Below are 14215 nucleotides of genomic sequence, written 5' to 3'. Positions count from 1 at the left end.
GCAAAAAAATGCTCTCTCATCAGACACATAATAATTAGGCATCTAAATTCTTATTTTTGTCTGATAGTTATATGGCATCTTTCATACATATTGAACGTTCACACCCAAAACTTTATTAACTTATAAGTAAGTTTGCTAAGCATAATTAAAAACAAGACATACACTTACACACATCACTAAAGAATGAATATTACAAACTATGGTTAGATAAAACAATTAGTCTCACTGAACAGTATGCAAATAACCTTATCTCAGAGGTTTGCATTGTTTTAAAACTGGCAATGTTGTTCATAACCCACACTAACTTGATCCCAAGTCTTGTGATATTTGGTCTGTCTCTTCAATCCCAGCTCCTGGACTTGTGTGGATGTTTGAGAGACTTATCTTTCATTTTAAAAAAGGAAGTTTCTAGCCCTCATTGTTGTGGAGAAAAGCTTGAAAACATGACCCAGGTGAATCATAAAGGCTCAGAAACCAAAAGGCAAAGAAAAAGCACCTAAAATGTATAATTAAAAACTATCTCATGATTTTTGGGGCCTGACTCATGATTATTGAGCACCTGGGGTTGGCAATACTGCACATCCTTCCATCTGTAAAGCAAGCTCTGATGCCAACTGTACAGACCTCCGAGGGAGAGAGTAACGCTAACAAATAAGTATTTATAAAAATTCTAACAGCGTTTTAAAATAGCACAAGAATATTACGACCTTTAAGTCCAATATTTCAGACCTTTCCAAGACTAGAAACAAGTGCTGTGAAAGCTGGAACTCTCTTTTCCCCATTGGTACAAATCCTGCATTTTTAGCTCTGATGGTCACTATATAATGAAACAATTATTATTGGCACAGGACACAATATTCCTCATTTTGTGCATAAAGCCCAAGTGATTTTGGGAGGAAAGAGAAACATTTCTCTGACAATCTGATTTAAAAATAAAATAAAATCAGTCAATTGTTCGAAACTGGTTAGAGGTTTAGAATGTTAGAAAACTCCCATGGGAGAGAAATTAGCAGGCAGGGTGTCAGTGATGCAGTCAAAGGTGCAGGGTACTTCTCGACCTAAGTAAAGGTTCGCAGAATATGGGCCCTGAATGAATTAGGGAAGTGTGAAAAGAGAAAGCTTCATTGCCCACATATATTTCTCTCTCATGGTAAAAAGCAGAGAGAAGGGAAATATGTAATTTGCCTACCACATTTTTGGGCATTAAAAATAATAATTAAAAAGGAAATAAATACGAACAACAAAGGGTCTTTTGTGGGAGTTTTTGGTGCACAAGGAATGCATGATCAAGCTGCAAGAGAACATCACAATTTAAGACCCGATCCTGCAGGCACATCTTAGTTATCAGTATTATTTCTTATCAGGCTACTACTGTTAGCAGCACCACTGAATTCTGACTAATATTGGTAGGAAGCATTATGCCTGGTGTAAGTCATTGCAAAATCAGAAGTTTATCAAGGTTTGTGCAGTGAATGATAATATTTAAAGTTTGTGTGAGTGTGGCAAATGATACAATTAGCTAAAAAGTGTATAAACTTGCCAAAAATGATGACTTAGACATACCTGTTGCTCCATTGTCATTTATAAGGCTGCTTAGGATATACTCGGCTTTTAAAAGTTTTCCTGAAAAAAGAACCCCAAAAGATAGATGAATATAAAAATGCATTATGTAATACAGACGGGATTGAATTATTCATGAATAAAAGTCTGTCTGTTCTAGTTAGTCTCCATCTTTCTAATGCATTCACTGTTCACGTTTAAGTGTTTTTAATTCTACATTACTGAAATTAGGACTGCTGTTAAACACTCACAGCTAGATTTAAACTAGTGGTCAGGAAATAAAGGACACCTGTATGTATATTGAGCACCACATGCAATTTTGCATGCACAGAAACACAGAAGAAACGGTAAAGTAGGATACCTTATAGCTAGGATACTTGCACTATTTTGTACTTAGAAAATCCTGTATGCCAAGTTAATATGTATTACTTTACAGCAGCAGTTCTCAAACTTCATTGCACCAAGACCTTCTTCTGATAACAAAAATTACTACACAACTCCAGGAGGTGGGACCAAAGCCTGAGGCCACTTGAGCCCCACCGCCCTAGTCCGGGGAGTGCTGAAGCCCAAGGGCTTCAGCCCCGGGCGGGGGGCCCAATAACCTCAGTCCTGCCGCCCAGGGCTAAAGCCGAAGCCTCAGCCCCACCACTCAGGGCTGAAACCCTCGGGCTTCGGCCCTGGGCCCCAGCAAGTCTAACGCCAGCCCTGGCGACCGCATTAAAATGGGGTCGTGACCCACTTTGGGGTCCCGACCCACAGTCTGAGAACCCCTGCTCTACAGCTCCATCCTGTCAACACTAGAGTGCAGAACTACTGCTGCGAATAGTCCCATTGTATTCATGTGATATGCTCAGTACAATGTGTTTGTAGAATTGGGCTAATAAATAAATAAAATATTTGTTAACAGAAACAACAACCCCTAGCAGAGTTATGGGCCTTGCCTCATTCCTTCCAGTACCCTAGATATTACAATATTACTTACAATCATGCAGATCTTGCCCCTACACAGCCACCCAGCTGTGGGGAGGGAAAAATGCACCTTACACAGAGCTGCTTCTGAGATGCTCCCTACAGGGGGCAGGCACCTGAAGGAGGGCCAGGAGTAGCGGGTGCTATGGCTGTGCCCTCCTCATGGGCCCCTCGGCTGGGCTGGCTGGTCATAATGAGGGCAGTATGCTGAACTCGTTAAAAGGCCTCAGCTTGCCTGTGGTGCTCCACCCTTCCCATAATGTAGGGCTGTGCTGAACAGGCTGAGCTCTCCACTGTGCCATCCACGCTGCCTCTGCCCCCACCCTGAAATGGTGTCCTCCGAGGACAGGAAACAGTGGCAGATAGTGGAGGAAAGGAAGAGACTGTCCTCCAGCAGCTATAGTTCCCTGATCCCCTCTGCCCCTCTTCAAGGAATAGGGAGCTGTTCCCGGGGATTGATCAGAAGCAGAGAGAGGTGGTTTCGGACCGAGGAGGGGTGAGGAGGTTAGGCTGCTACATCATTCAAAGAAGAGAGTGGGGAACAGGGGGGAACAGACCCTGAGCTGCTGGTCTCTTCGCAGGCTGAGCGGCTCCACGCCCTTCTACACTCTCTCTTGCAAAAAATGTAGTTGTCCCACCTGCTCCCTGGGCTCCCCCGTCTGTTTGTTAGAGAGGAGGGCTAGAGAGGAGCAGGGGCAGCAGCCATGGTGTGCTGCAGAGAGGTAGGGCGATAGGACAGATTTAATTTTAGAGGAGGTGAGGAAAGCTAAACTGGGGAAATGCATGGCCTGGCCTGAACTGTACTGAGAGCAGCCTGGCCAGGGACCATCCCTTCTCCCTAAATCCCTCTCCCCATGATGCCCCCAACAAACCCAGGCAGGCACCTTCTTCCCAAACCCACCAATCTTCTGAGCAACCTGGGACAACTACCCCTCCTCAGTAACAGATTTAAGAACTGAGTAGGTGGGTACTGAATTCATGCAGCAAGGAAACATCCTAAACACAGGGTTTACAGTGGAAAAAAAACAGTAAAAGCTGCCAATGACAGCACAGCGTTCAACAAAACACAGGTGTTCCACATCTCAGCACCCGTTTCAATGGCCTGGGTCACACACTGGCAGGTTTGAATGCTGAGAGAGATGCTGTGAGGCCTTGTTTTGCCACCCTTATCACGTTGAGGCAGCTTTGGCTCCACAAGCAGTCCAACCGAAGTCAACAGAACTGCTCATGTGGTTAGAGTGATATGTTTGCAGCACCAGCCCTAAGTATGAATATTCTGGTGCTTAGACACCACAGCAAGGGGAGCATTAGAAACACATAGAGAGAAATAAGAAATATGAAAGGTAAATTATAGTTTCTCTTGTCATTATTTTACAAAAAAAAAATATAATGAAATTTAAATTGAGTTGTTAAAACCAGGCTAGATTCAGTCAGCTTCTCCTTTTACCTTTGGTCCTGAAATAATGGGAAGATACTTTAAAAGCCATTCAGGTACCATCCACGCTCCAAGAGTGATGGAAAAAAAGTACCAATTTACATTAGTGGGTCTGTCAGCTGCATTGTTTGTATAGTCAAGTGGCCCTACTGAAAAAGCGGCTGGGACAGTGCAGAGAAAATGCCAGTATTCTAATCTACTTTTTAAAGGCTCTTGGTCAGAAGTATAGCAATTCAGATACCCCTGTTTGAAACCAGCAGGCCAGATTTGTTAAGGAACAAAAGCTCCAATTAGTATTTTCCACACCCTTTCACAATTTTCTCTACTGCTTTTGGCTCTGAAACCCTTTATGCCAGGCCCTTTGTGCTGGCAAGAGGAGGTGGGAGGGAGGCAGGGGGGTGGGATCTAGGTTTGAAAAGATGGCACTGGGATCATAGGAATGTCATCCCCAGAATAGGACAAAGTATCCTCTTGAAAGTCAAGTAGCTCCTAATTAGAACTGAGCTGAGAAAATGGAGAGAGAGAGCAAGAGAGCACTTAACAAGAGTTTTGTTACCTGAATTTACAGAGATGCGAGCTAGGCGAATAACCACCTGAGGGGCTATTGGTGTGGCTGGCTGCAACTTGTGCAGGCCTTTGGCAATCCGAAGAAGTTTGCTGGAGGCATCCACCCAATATAGGAATCGGTCAATCAGGAACACAATAGCAGCTGCTGTTGCACAGTCCTTGACCATGATGGAGGCTTTCAAATAAACCTGAAAAGAAAACCAAAAACAGGAGAGAGCCAGGCAGAAACAGGAGAGGTAAAAGAAGTTCAGTTAAGTGTTTACAGAAAATACTCAAGCTTAATAACTCTTTGCGGAATAGTGCTGCTTACACAACACTATGCACTAGACCAAATTTTCAGTCAAATAGTCTTCCTTATTTGCTATCAGACAGTCACACAATTTTACAGAGATTGAAGAAATAGACATTAGGAAAAACAAATATCTGCTGGTTGATAAAATACTGTATGCATTTCTCAATCTGCTTGCAATTATTTTGTTCCCGGGCTTTTGGTAAGGGTGATAGTGATTAAATAAAGTTCATAAGTATTATAAATATTATTTCTGTCTATTTTGTGATTTTTTTTTTTTTAGCATGCAAGCTTCTGGTTGGGTAGTTTGTTTTATGGGTTTGTAATGTGGATTTTGTCCCTATTTTGTCTTTTTAATTGTTATACTGCTCCTAGAATGGCAGTTAAGTGCTTTGTAAATAAATTTAAATGAACAACAAACTAATTAATAGTCATAATGGTAATGTCTAGCTCTTACACTGCTTGGCCTGGAGAAGTATCCAGCACCCTCCCAATTTCCATCTGATGTCACTGACAGCTGCAAGAGCTCCGCATCTAGTTTGTGCGGCAGTTGTTATCCATAAATCTTCAAAGAATTGACATAGGTGGGTAAGTACCATTAGTCCTAGTTTGCAATTGGGAAACTGAGGCACAGAGAGGTGAAGATGAAAACAAAATGCCTTGAGTGCCTCAGGCCACTTATTTACATATGTGTAAATATTTAAATATTATCCAAATAAGTGGTCTGATTTTTAGTGTTGCTGAGCTGCTGGAGTTCCCATTAGCTTAAATGGGAGCTGTGAGTGTTACCTCCAGAGTTTCTTTTCCTTTTTTCCCTAAAAGTCCCATAGGAAATTATGGCCTCTCAGGAGGCAATCAGCTCTCTGCCGGATCAGACTTAAATATAAATAACTGGCATTAATGCAACATTAAGATTGCAAGATCAAACACTCCTTTATACATCACAAAGAAGCAAACAGGGCAGAAGTCCAATGTTTTTTCCTTTGCAGGTCACCTTTAATGATTTTTAAAGCAGTATTAACTCCCTTGGAGTTTCCTCTGTGGCTGATCCTTCTCACTGGCATGAGGAATCAGCCAGAGTTCCCGAAGGAGCATGCTGTTAGCGGGAAGGGAGGCCAGCAGGGTAGCAGTGTGGATGCACAGAGCCTCTGTGGGTGTCTAGAGAGCCATGCAGATCTTGGGACATCTACCAGTCTAGGGCCCAAACACTTTGCCCTTTCCAGGGGAGTTGGAGGATCAGTCCCCGCCCCCACCCCCCTTCCCTCCAATGGGGCAATGAGGAAAAGAGCTCCACAAGCTCAAATTAGGAATTTCATACTACCTTTGAGGGTTTGTCTTGTGATGGGGAGAGTAGCATCCAATGATCATTTCACTGAAACGTGTACATTACATGATTATTGTTATCTGAGAAGCAAGGCAGAATGAAGGACCAGTAAACCACGGTAGAAGCCTCTTTTCCTATCTCAAAATATCACTCCGGGAGCACAGGTTGTAGGAGGAATGTAAAGGAGTGTGAAGTTATTGTCCCTTCCTTCTTGTCTGAACTGTCTTTTAACTGGATCCTATTCTACAGAATTCCCATGGGTCACACTGTCTCTTGGTCTTAAGCAAGAGAAAAGTGAAAAGAGTTGTCTTCACAGAGGGGAGAAGAGGGAGCGCAGGTTGCTTCAGGAAGCGAGAAGAGACTCTTGCAATATGGTATAGTCAGGGAACCCATCCCTCCTGTGCTTCCACAGGCACAGAATATGCTTTCCAGCCAGGTCTTTGGCCTACAACCTCCCTGTAACCCTCAATTACCCCGCCTTGTAAAAATGAGGCTAGTAATGCTACTTACCCAATTTTGTCAGGTACTTTGAGATGCTTGGATGTAAAGGGCTCTCTATACATATACAGTGAAAAGTGCAGAGCCGGGAGTGTTTGAAAAATCTAGTATGTCAAGCTCTCTCCCAAAAAGGGCCTGACTCTCCTCTCCCTCACACCAGTGTAAATCAGGAGTAACTCCACTGAAATCAATGGCGTTAAAACTGGTGAGTGAGAGCAGAATCAGTCCCCAAAGCCCTATCAGATACTGCGCGACTGAAGACAGAACTTTATCTGAATCACCAGCAAAATTTCAAATAAAAAGGTTAGGCAGCTAGCTCAATGTTTGTACTTGGCTTATAACATTTCCCTCGCTCATTAGCTCTCCTTGTAGGCACATATTCAATACTCAAATTAATACTCAAAGGTATTTAGGCACCCAACTCAATGGCTATGTCTACACTTATAACAATGTGTAAAGGAGAAGACCATACATATAGCTAGTATCCGCCACAGTGAAAGGTTGGCTGCGTCGACACTTGTCACTCTGGTGCATAGCTGTACCCCACAATGAGAGGCTCCGGACGCAGGGAAAACTCCAGCAGCTCCCCAGCAAGAACAGGTTGTGGCAGGGAGTAAGCCAGAGGGAAAGTCTCTGGTAGAGAAAAGCTCCAGCAGGGAAAGGCCCCCTGCTAGAGCCTTTCCTCACTGCTGGAGCCTTTCACCATGGCCCTGGCAGTGGGACACTCCACTGCTAAAAATAGCACTGTAGACATGAGAGGCACTGCTTGGGTGTGCAGAGGGTTCCTGCATGTAGGGCATGCTACTCTACTCGCCTAAGCTCTCTCTCCCCATCTACACTGCTATTTATATCTGCGCTAGCTGGCTGGGCAGTGTCTGTCTGCTACACGCCACCTTAAGTGTACATGTACCTAATGAGAGTTAGGCGCCTAACTACCTTGAGAATCTGTGCCACTGAGCCTGATTTTCCTTTCATATGGGTTTTTATACCAGGTTAGCTCCATGACATCAATAGAAAGACTCTCGATTTATACTGATGCAACTGAGATCAGGATCAGGCTCACAGAGGGGATCTTACTATTCTGTCCAGTTTTTAAATGCACAGCTTGCTATGTAACTCTCAGGTGATGAAGAAAGCAAGGCAGAGATGGTTTGGATAGGATATGATGATAGGATAATGGTACCAATCAATAGCAGCATATTTGCTATCTCCCAGCTTTTCCACACTTCAAGGTGGTGTTCTGTTTTTTTGTTGTTGTTTTTTTTTGTTTAACTTTTTCCTGATCCAGAGAGTGGTGTTTGCTGAAAGGATGGCACTTGAAAGGGATTCCCCACTCCCTGCCTACACATGCTCTACTTCTGCCTGTCCACAATGGAGGAATCCCTCTCTTTAAGCACCTGTAAACTGACCCTGCAAACTACCCATTCTAAATGCTCATGAACACACCATATATTTAAGCACAGAGCATTGCCTAATCTATTTTTTCTCCCCTTCTTCCCTTAATAGATTGGCGCACAAAAGCCTGAGAGAGGGTGACCTACCAAACAAAAGGGCCTTTGAGTTCCTAGGAAAAGTAGACTTGGAGGAGGATGGAAGGAATCCAAGTGGCCCTATTATTTCCACTTGCACTAATTAGACATTTTTCTGTCAGCTATTGAGCACTGCTGAGAGGCCAAACTCACTGAATTCATTTCTAAAGTGTTTACAGAAGTTTGCATCTGTTTGTGTCTCTTCAGGAGGAAAATAAGCACTTCAATAGCATTGTGAAAAATCTAAACGAAGCATCCTATTCTGGAGGGCCTGGCAGCCTTGCAGCTGCATAATTTAACTCTCTGCTCAAAGCTGAAGGCTCTTGTGTCTCTCTCCAAAACCAAATGTACTCAAAATGTAGAAAAGTCAAGCCCGGGGGAGAATCTCCACAATTTTTTTTTTTTTAAAAGGAACGGTTGCATGCTGTGTGGCACATAGCAACGTAGTTTGGTGTCAGTCCTTGTAATTAAGTTCCTGTGTTTCTACCAGTACACTGAGAAATTAATACTCACTTCTTTCATTTGTTGCCAAATAGCATGGCTTTAAAATTCCTTAGCATCCAAAGATAGTGCTGGATAACTGCCATGCTGGGTACGTACACAAAAACATGTACAAAGAAACTCTCGAAACTATTTTTAAACAAACTGAGACAGAGGACCCAATTCTGCTCTCCATAGCACCATTATAAACCCAGAGTAACTCCACTGACTTCAAAGGTGTAACTGCCTAGCTGAGAGCAATCAGAAATTCAGATCTGCTGCTCATACATGGACACTTAAGCCCCTTTGTCCTTTATTGGGAGCTCTCTCATTTACTATATTTCCTATTGTTATCATTTTAGAGAGTGTCTGTATGTGTCTAGATCTAGGGGGAGACAGGGAAAGAGAAATAAATACACACTTTGTTTTAACATCTGTTTCCATGAAGTGAAATGCATATGTCTAATTGAGTTTATGATACAAAGAGGAACCTCATGGCTGGGAAGCGGAGTCAGGTGGTGACGGAATTAAGTTTGCATGAGATTTCTATACATGGTTGATTGGGAAAAATGCAAAAGAGCCTTTACTGAAAGTGAAGGGCTTTTGCTTAACAGCAGCGAGTGGAAGTGTGTGCTGTTTTCATGGTTTCTTGCATTAGTGCTACAGCTCCGCCCCACATAGAGCTTCAAGTTTGGGTCCCAGCTTTAGGTTCAAAGCCATGACACCTTCTTTGCACTGACAATGGCAGCTGTTCCCAAGACAGGACACAAATTCAGAACCAGAGCCATCTGGCACTAGACCTGGCAGGAACTGTATAAAATGGATATTACTGGTGTAGTAATGAATGAGGAGGAGGAGGTGAAGAAGATTGGGGAACCCTTAATGTGATGACTAATTTAACAGGAATTAAAAGCACAAATAAATGAAATACTGGTTCACGCCTGTCTGTCTATTTATAAAGCAATGAACACATAGGTAAGCATTCCATGAAATGAGTGTCTGTCTGCAGACTCAGGAAAGTTCACATTAGGAAAGATGCCTTTGCAACAAAAACGGGTAGAAACTTAGGCAGCTAATAAACGGCTTCATTTTCAAAGATACTGAGCACCATTAACTCATCCTGCATTCATCTAGGTGCCTAACTAGGGAACTATGTGCCTAGCTGTAGGCACTCATGTTTGAACACTTCAGCTTTCATTTTATTTTGTTAGTGAACATTGAAATTCTTCAGGGAGATCCCAAATGCATGCAACAGGAAGGAATTTTCATGGTGCATATTTCCAGTGGCTTCAGTTATATCTCCTAGGTCTTTTCCTAAATTGACACACAATTTACATCTCATCTATATATATAAATCCTAAGAAATTGCCTATTGCTTGTTTATATTTCTTCCATCCATCTATATCAGCTGTGGGCCAATCAATCAACGAAGGGCCAAAGCATTGAAGGATATGGCATTGAAGGACTTGATTAATGCCCTGTTAGCAAAGCCCATCTTCTCTAGTGGAGACTGGATCTGCTGGGAATTGTTAACCCTGTGGCATTGCACTGGGTTTCTCTGTCAATCTTTGTTAACAATCTAACTGTAGAATAATACAGTTTGCATTTCTGTATAGTTCCTTTATCTGCCAATCTTATAGCCCTCTACAAACACTAATGAATTAAACCTCACAGTATCTCTGTGAGGTTGCTATGTTCTCTAACACCCATTTTACATATGGGTAAACTGAAGCAAAGAATGGTTAAATGACTTGCCCTAGTCATATAGCAAATCAGTGGCAGAGTCTGGAATAGAACACATGATTCCGGACATCTAGTTCCCTGATCAAACTGGTAGACACCACTACCTCACTTCTTATGTAACTTCTGGGTCTGCTGATACAAGCCCTAACCAACTCCCTTCTGAGGTCTTTGAGAGTTTTTCCATTGATTGATTGAGCCTGTTACTAGTAGCCCCAGATACAAAGGAATTTAAAAGCCCTGGAACAGCTTTATTTTTTGAGTAAATGTCTTTCTTCACCATATGAGAACTAAGTTCTGGAACAGTTACAGCTTTCAAGAATCAAAAATTCACTCTCTCTTTTCAGCTTAATTCTCTGGCAATTACATTTACTATATATTTTTCATTTCCTGCTCTACACTTTAACAGCACGTAGACTTCATACACATGACAACACATGGATCAATATTCACTTGTGAATCTCTGAGGCTATGTTGCCATTGAGGAATTCTGAGGATGTCAGAATCAGGAAAACAAAAGCTTGAGTCCCTTTGGGCATTCACCGTAACCCCGGGAAGATTAGTTACTAAGTACAGGGAGCACTTGGAAAATGTAAACTGCTATGCAAGTGCTAAGTTTCTGCCTGCTAGGAGAGGAAAGATAGTTCTGTGGTTAGGGCACTAGCCTGGGACTAAGGAGAGCCAAGTTTGATTCCCTGCTCTACCCCAGACTGCTGGTGTGACCTTGGACAGGTCACTTAGGTCTAGAGCCTCAAAGATATTTGGTCACCTAACTCCAATTTCAATCAATGGGAAATAGGCACCTCAATATCTTTGAGGATCTGGGCCATGGTCTCTCTGTCCCACAATTCCCCATCTGTAAAATGGGGACAATACTACTTCCCTATCTCACAGGGTGTTGTGAGGCTAAATCCAGTAAAGGGGGGTATTTAAATATACAAGATGGATGCCCCCTAAAGTCACTGGCAAAGCAATCATTTACTTCAATGGTGTTTTATGATCAGAATTTATAATTCCTTCCTCTACCTGGTCTAACAATTCTCAAGATATGAGCCACTAAAATCCAGTCCGAGTTGAAGGTGGAGGCAAAATGCATTCTGGTAGTCAGAATAATGTGATTTTAAGATGTAATGTTTTGTGACTCACGAGGGCTTGAAGATACTGCCATACTATTGTTTGAAAACTGGCAATTAACAGGGTTAATTTATATCCCTCAAGGTAAACAAGATATCATACCTTTAAAATGTTTCCTACAGTGTGGTTGTAGCTATGTTGGCTCCAGGATATTAGAGAGAGAAGGTGGGTGAAGTAATACCTTTTATTAGATCAACTTCCGTTGGTGAAAGAGACTAGTTTTTGAGCTCCACAGAGCTTTTCTTCAGTCTGTGTAGCTGAAAAGCTTGTCTCTTTCACCAACAGAAGTTGGTCCAATAAAAGATACTACCTCACCCACCTTGTCTCTCTTTAAATACTTTAAAATGGTCATTGGTCACTCAGACTAATAGACAGATATACTGTGGCAATTTACCAGACAGGGCTAGATGTTTTCAGCATTATCACAAGTACCCTTGGCTAATTTACCACAGGATCCAACAGGTAAACTGTTCTTTGATCCAACAGATCAGATGGAAAGTTTTGGTTTTGTATGCATTTCAGTTTCCTGAGCACTGCGAATTCTGGATTAGAATTAGAGAGCTGGCATTCTCTGATGCTTATAAAAGCTGTTCTGTGATATTTCTCAATTAAAAAAAGAAAGACCTGGGATGCTAGGGATGTAGGCATCAGTAGAAATGAAAGGGAGCCTATGATGGCATGAATTCCTTCCTCAGCACCAGACAGAAACAAAACTACAGTTCTCAGTTACCTGACTCTCTCTTACACTTGGATCACTAAGGGATATCTTATAACGTAAGTCAGGTAGCAAAAGGTCAGTCTGGACAGCTAAAGGCCCAGGGCCAAGAGTTAGGGCTTTAGGTTATAATGCTCTTTGTTACCTTACCAACAGGTACAAAAAGGAGAAAGCTAAATACTCAGCTCCTGCTGTTTCAAAGGTTCCCATCTCTAAAGTGTCAAGCACACCTGTGACATCTTAATCAGGCCTGTTTCTCTAATGTTAGCCTCTAAACATTTCATTAGGTCAAGTCATTAGGAAAGCTTATTCAGTCCTCATTATGGCACAATTCCCATTGACTTGAATATTCCCATTAACTTCATGGAATTTTGCCCATGTAAGGACTGAATAAGCTTTCCTGAAGTTAAGGTTCAACTATTTCCCATTACAATAGCTTATTTTAGACTCCCTCCCCCCAGTCTCCCAATAACTTTGCCTTGGAAAATTGTTTTGGTCTGAAAATTGCCGCATTTACTGTGAGGACACAGAAATAAATTAACATATCTTCTTTAAATCTGGCAGAAAATGTATTTTTAGTTAACAGTCATTAAATATTGTTTCACATTGTTCACTCTGCTTGTGAGTTTTACCACTTGCCCTCACCCTGTGTTTCTCCTGTCTATTTAACCTGCAAGCTCTTTGGGACAGGGACTGTCTACTTGTGTGTACAGGGCCTAGCACCATGTGTGGACCCAATCTTGGCTGGTCCCTTGATACTACTCTAATAATAAGAAAGAATGATCATTACTTGAAATTGACTTCTGTTTAATGTTGGTCTCCCTCTAGTCAAAACTGGCTTGCTCTTACCCCTTCCAGCTTTCCATGTAGTTAAATCTCCTTGAAACCTCATATGCTGGCTACATTTGAAAAAGAAAACAGATTTTCAATAAGCAAAGTTATTAATGATTCTTGTGGATGGTTTAGAGAAACTCTTCTTTGCCCTGATGCCTACAAAAAGCTTGTCAATGGCTAGACTGCCGATGAGACCACTGCCCACTATGCTGACCAGTATTGTCTCGTTACTTCCTTGTCTATCTGTACCCATTTGCCCTCTTGCTCTTTGGGGGCAGGGACTATCTTTTTGTTCTGTCTTTGTACAGCACCCAGAACAATAGGATCCTGGTCCATGATCATTACAAATATTTAATATAATAAATACAACAATTAATATAACACGGTGCAATCCCGCTCCCATTAATCTCATGGGAGATTTTTGTCACTTACTTCAGTAAGCGCAGGGTATGGCCCTAATCCAGTAAATCACTAAATCACATGAGTAGTCTCACAAGATGACTGCTCATGAGCATAAAGTTGTCCCACAATGAAACTACTCACATACGTGTGTGTGTGTGTGTGTGTGTGTGTGGGCATGTTGCCCTCTATAGGCTGGAAGCAGAACATAGGGACATTTTGATAGCTTACAGCTAACAGAGATCATTCAGAGGGCTAATATAAGCAGCAGAAGCCTCAGGTTTTGGAACTGAAGGGCCAGCAGACCTGTCTTAGTCCTGCAGGTGTGTGTGGTTTTCTTATGGAGAGGGCATAATCCTTCCAGATTTAAGGTTGCTACCATGGTCTGACAAAGGAAAACAAAAGCAGTCTTATGAGTAAAACAAAAATCCTGACGCTTCCACATGTTTGGGGTTTGGAAGCATTAGGATCTCCTGACAACTGGAACATTTTTTTGGCTTTAGATACAAATAGAGAGCTCCATCCTGAAGTCTCTACCCAGCTCAAATACCCCCTTCATGGGAATTTTTGCTGAAGAAGCCTGCAGAATGAGGTCCACTGTAACTAGCTGGGGGATATGCTCACTTTTAGCTGACCACTCCTTTAAAAACCTGTTTGTCTGTTTAAAAAATGTGAGAAACGCTTTGTTGAGCCAGTTAAATTGGGATGGTCATTTGGATATGCCTGTGAATTTTCATCAGAA

At 42.2% G+C, this 14215-nt stretch overlaps 1 protein-coding gene across 3 annotated transcripts in view; it reads right to left on the bottom strand.

Moving 5' to 3' along the window:
- The window catches only part of ALPK1 (alpha kinase 1), an 86341-nt gene that overhangs the window by 15929 nt on the left and 56197 nt on the right, over window positions 1–14215 (bottom strand). For all 3 annotated transcript variants that reach the window (XM_065596228.1, XM_008170144.4, XM_042859905.2), the window contains exons 4-5: window positions 4521–4719; window positions 1564–1623 (exon numbers count right to left, since the gene is read on the bottom strand). In XM_065596228.1, coding sequence (XP_065452300.1) covers window positions 1564–1623; window positions 4521–4719 — 259 coding nt within the window. The remainder of the gene's footprint in view (window positions 1–1563; window positions 1624–4520; window positions 4720–14215) is intronic.

Source organism: Chrysemys picta, chromosome 5, assembly GCF_011386835.1.
Source record: "Chrysemys picta bellii isolate R12L10 chromosome 5, ASM1138683v2, whole genome shotgun sequence".
In the NCBI taxonomy this organism is placed as follows: Eukaryota; Metazoa; Chordata; order Testudines; family Emydidae; genus Chrysemys; species Chrysemys picta.
Note: the sequence above shows the minus strand (reverse complement) of the source record. Positions and strands in the feature narration are given on the sequence as shown.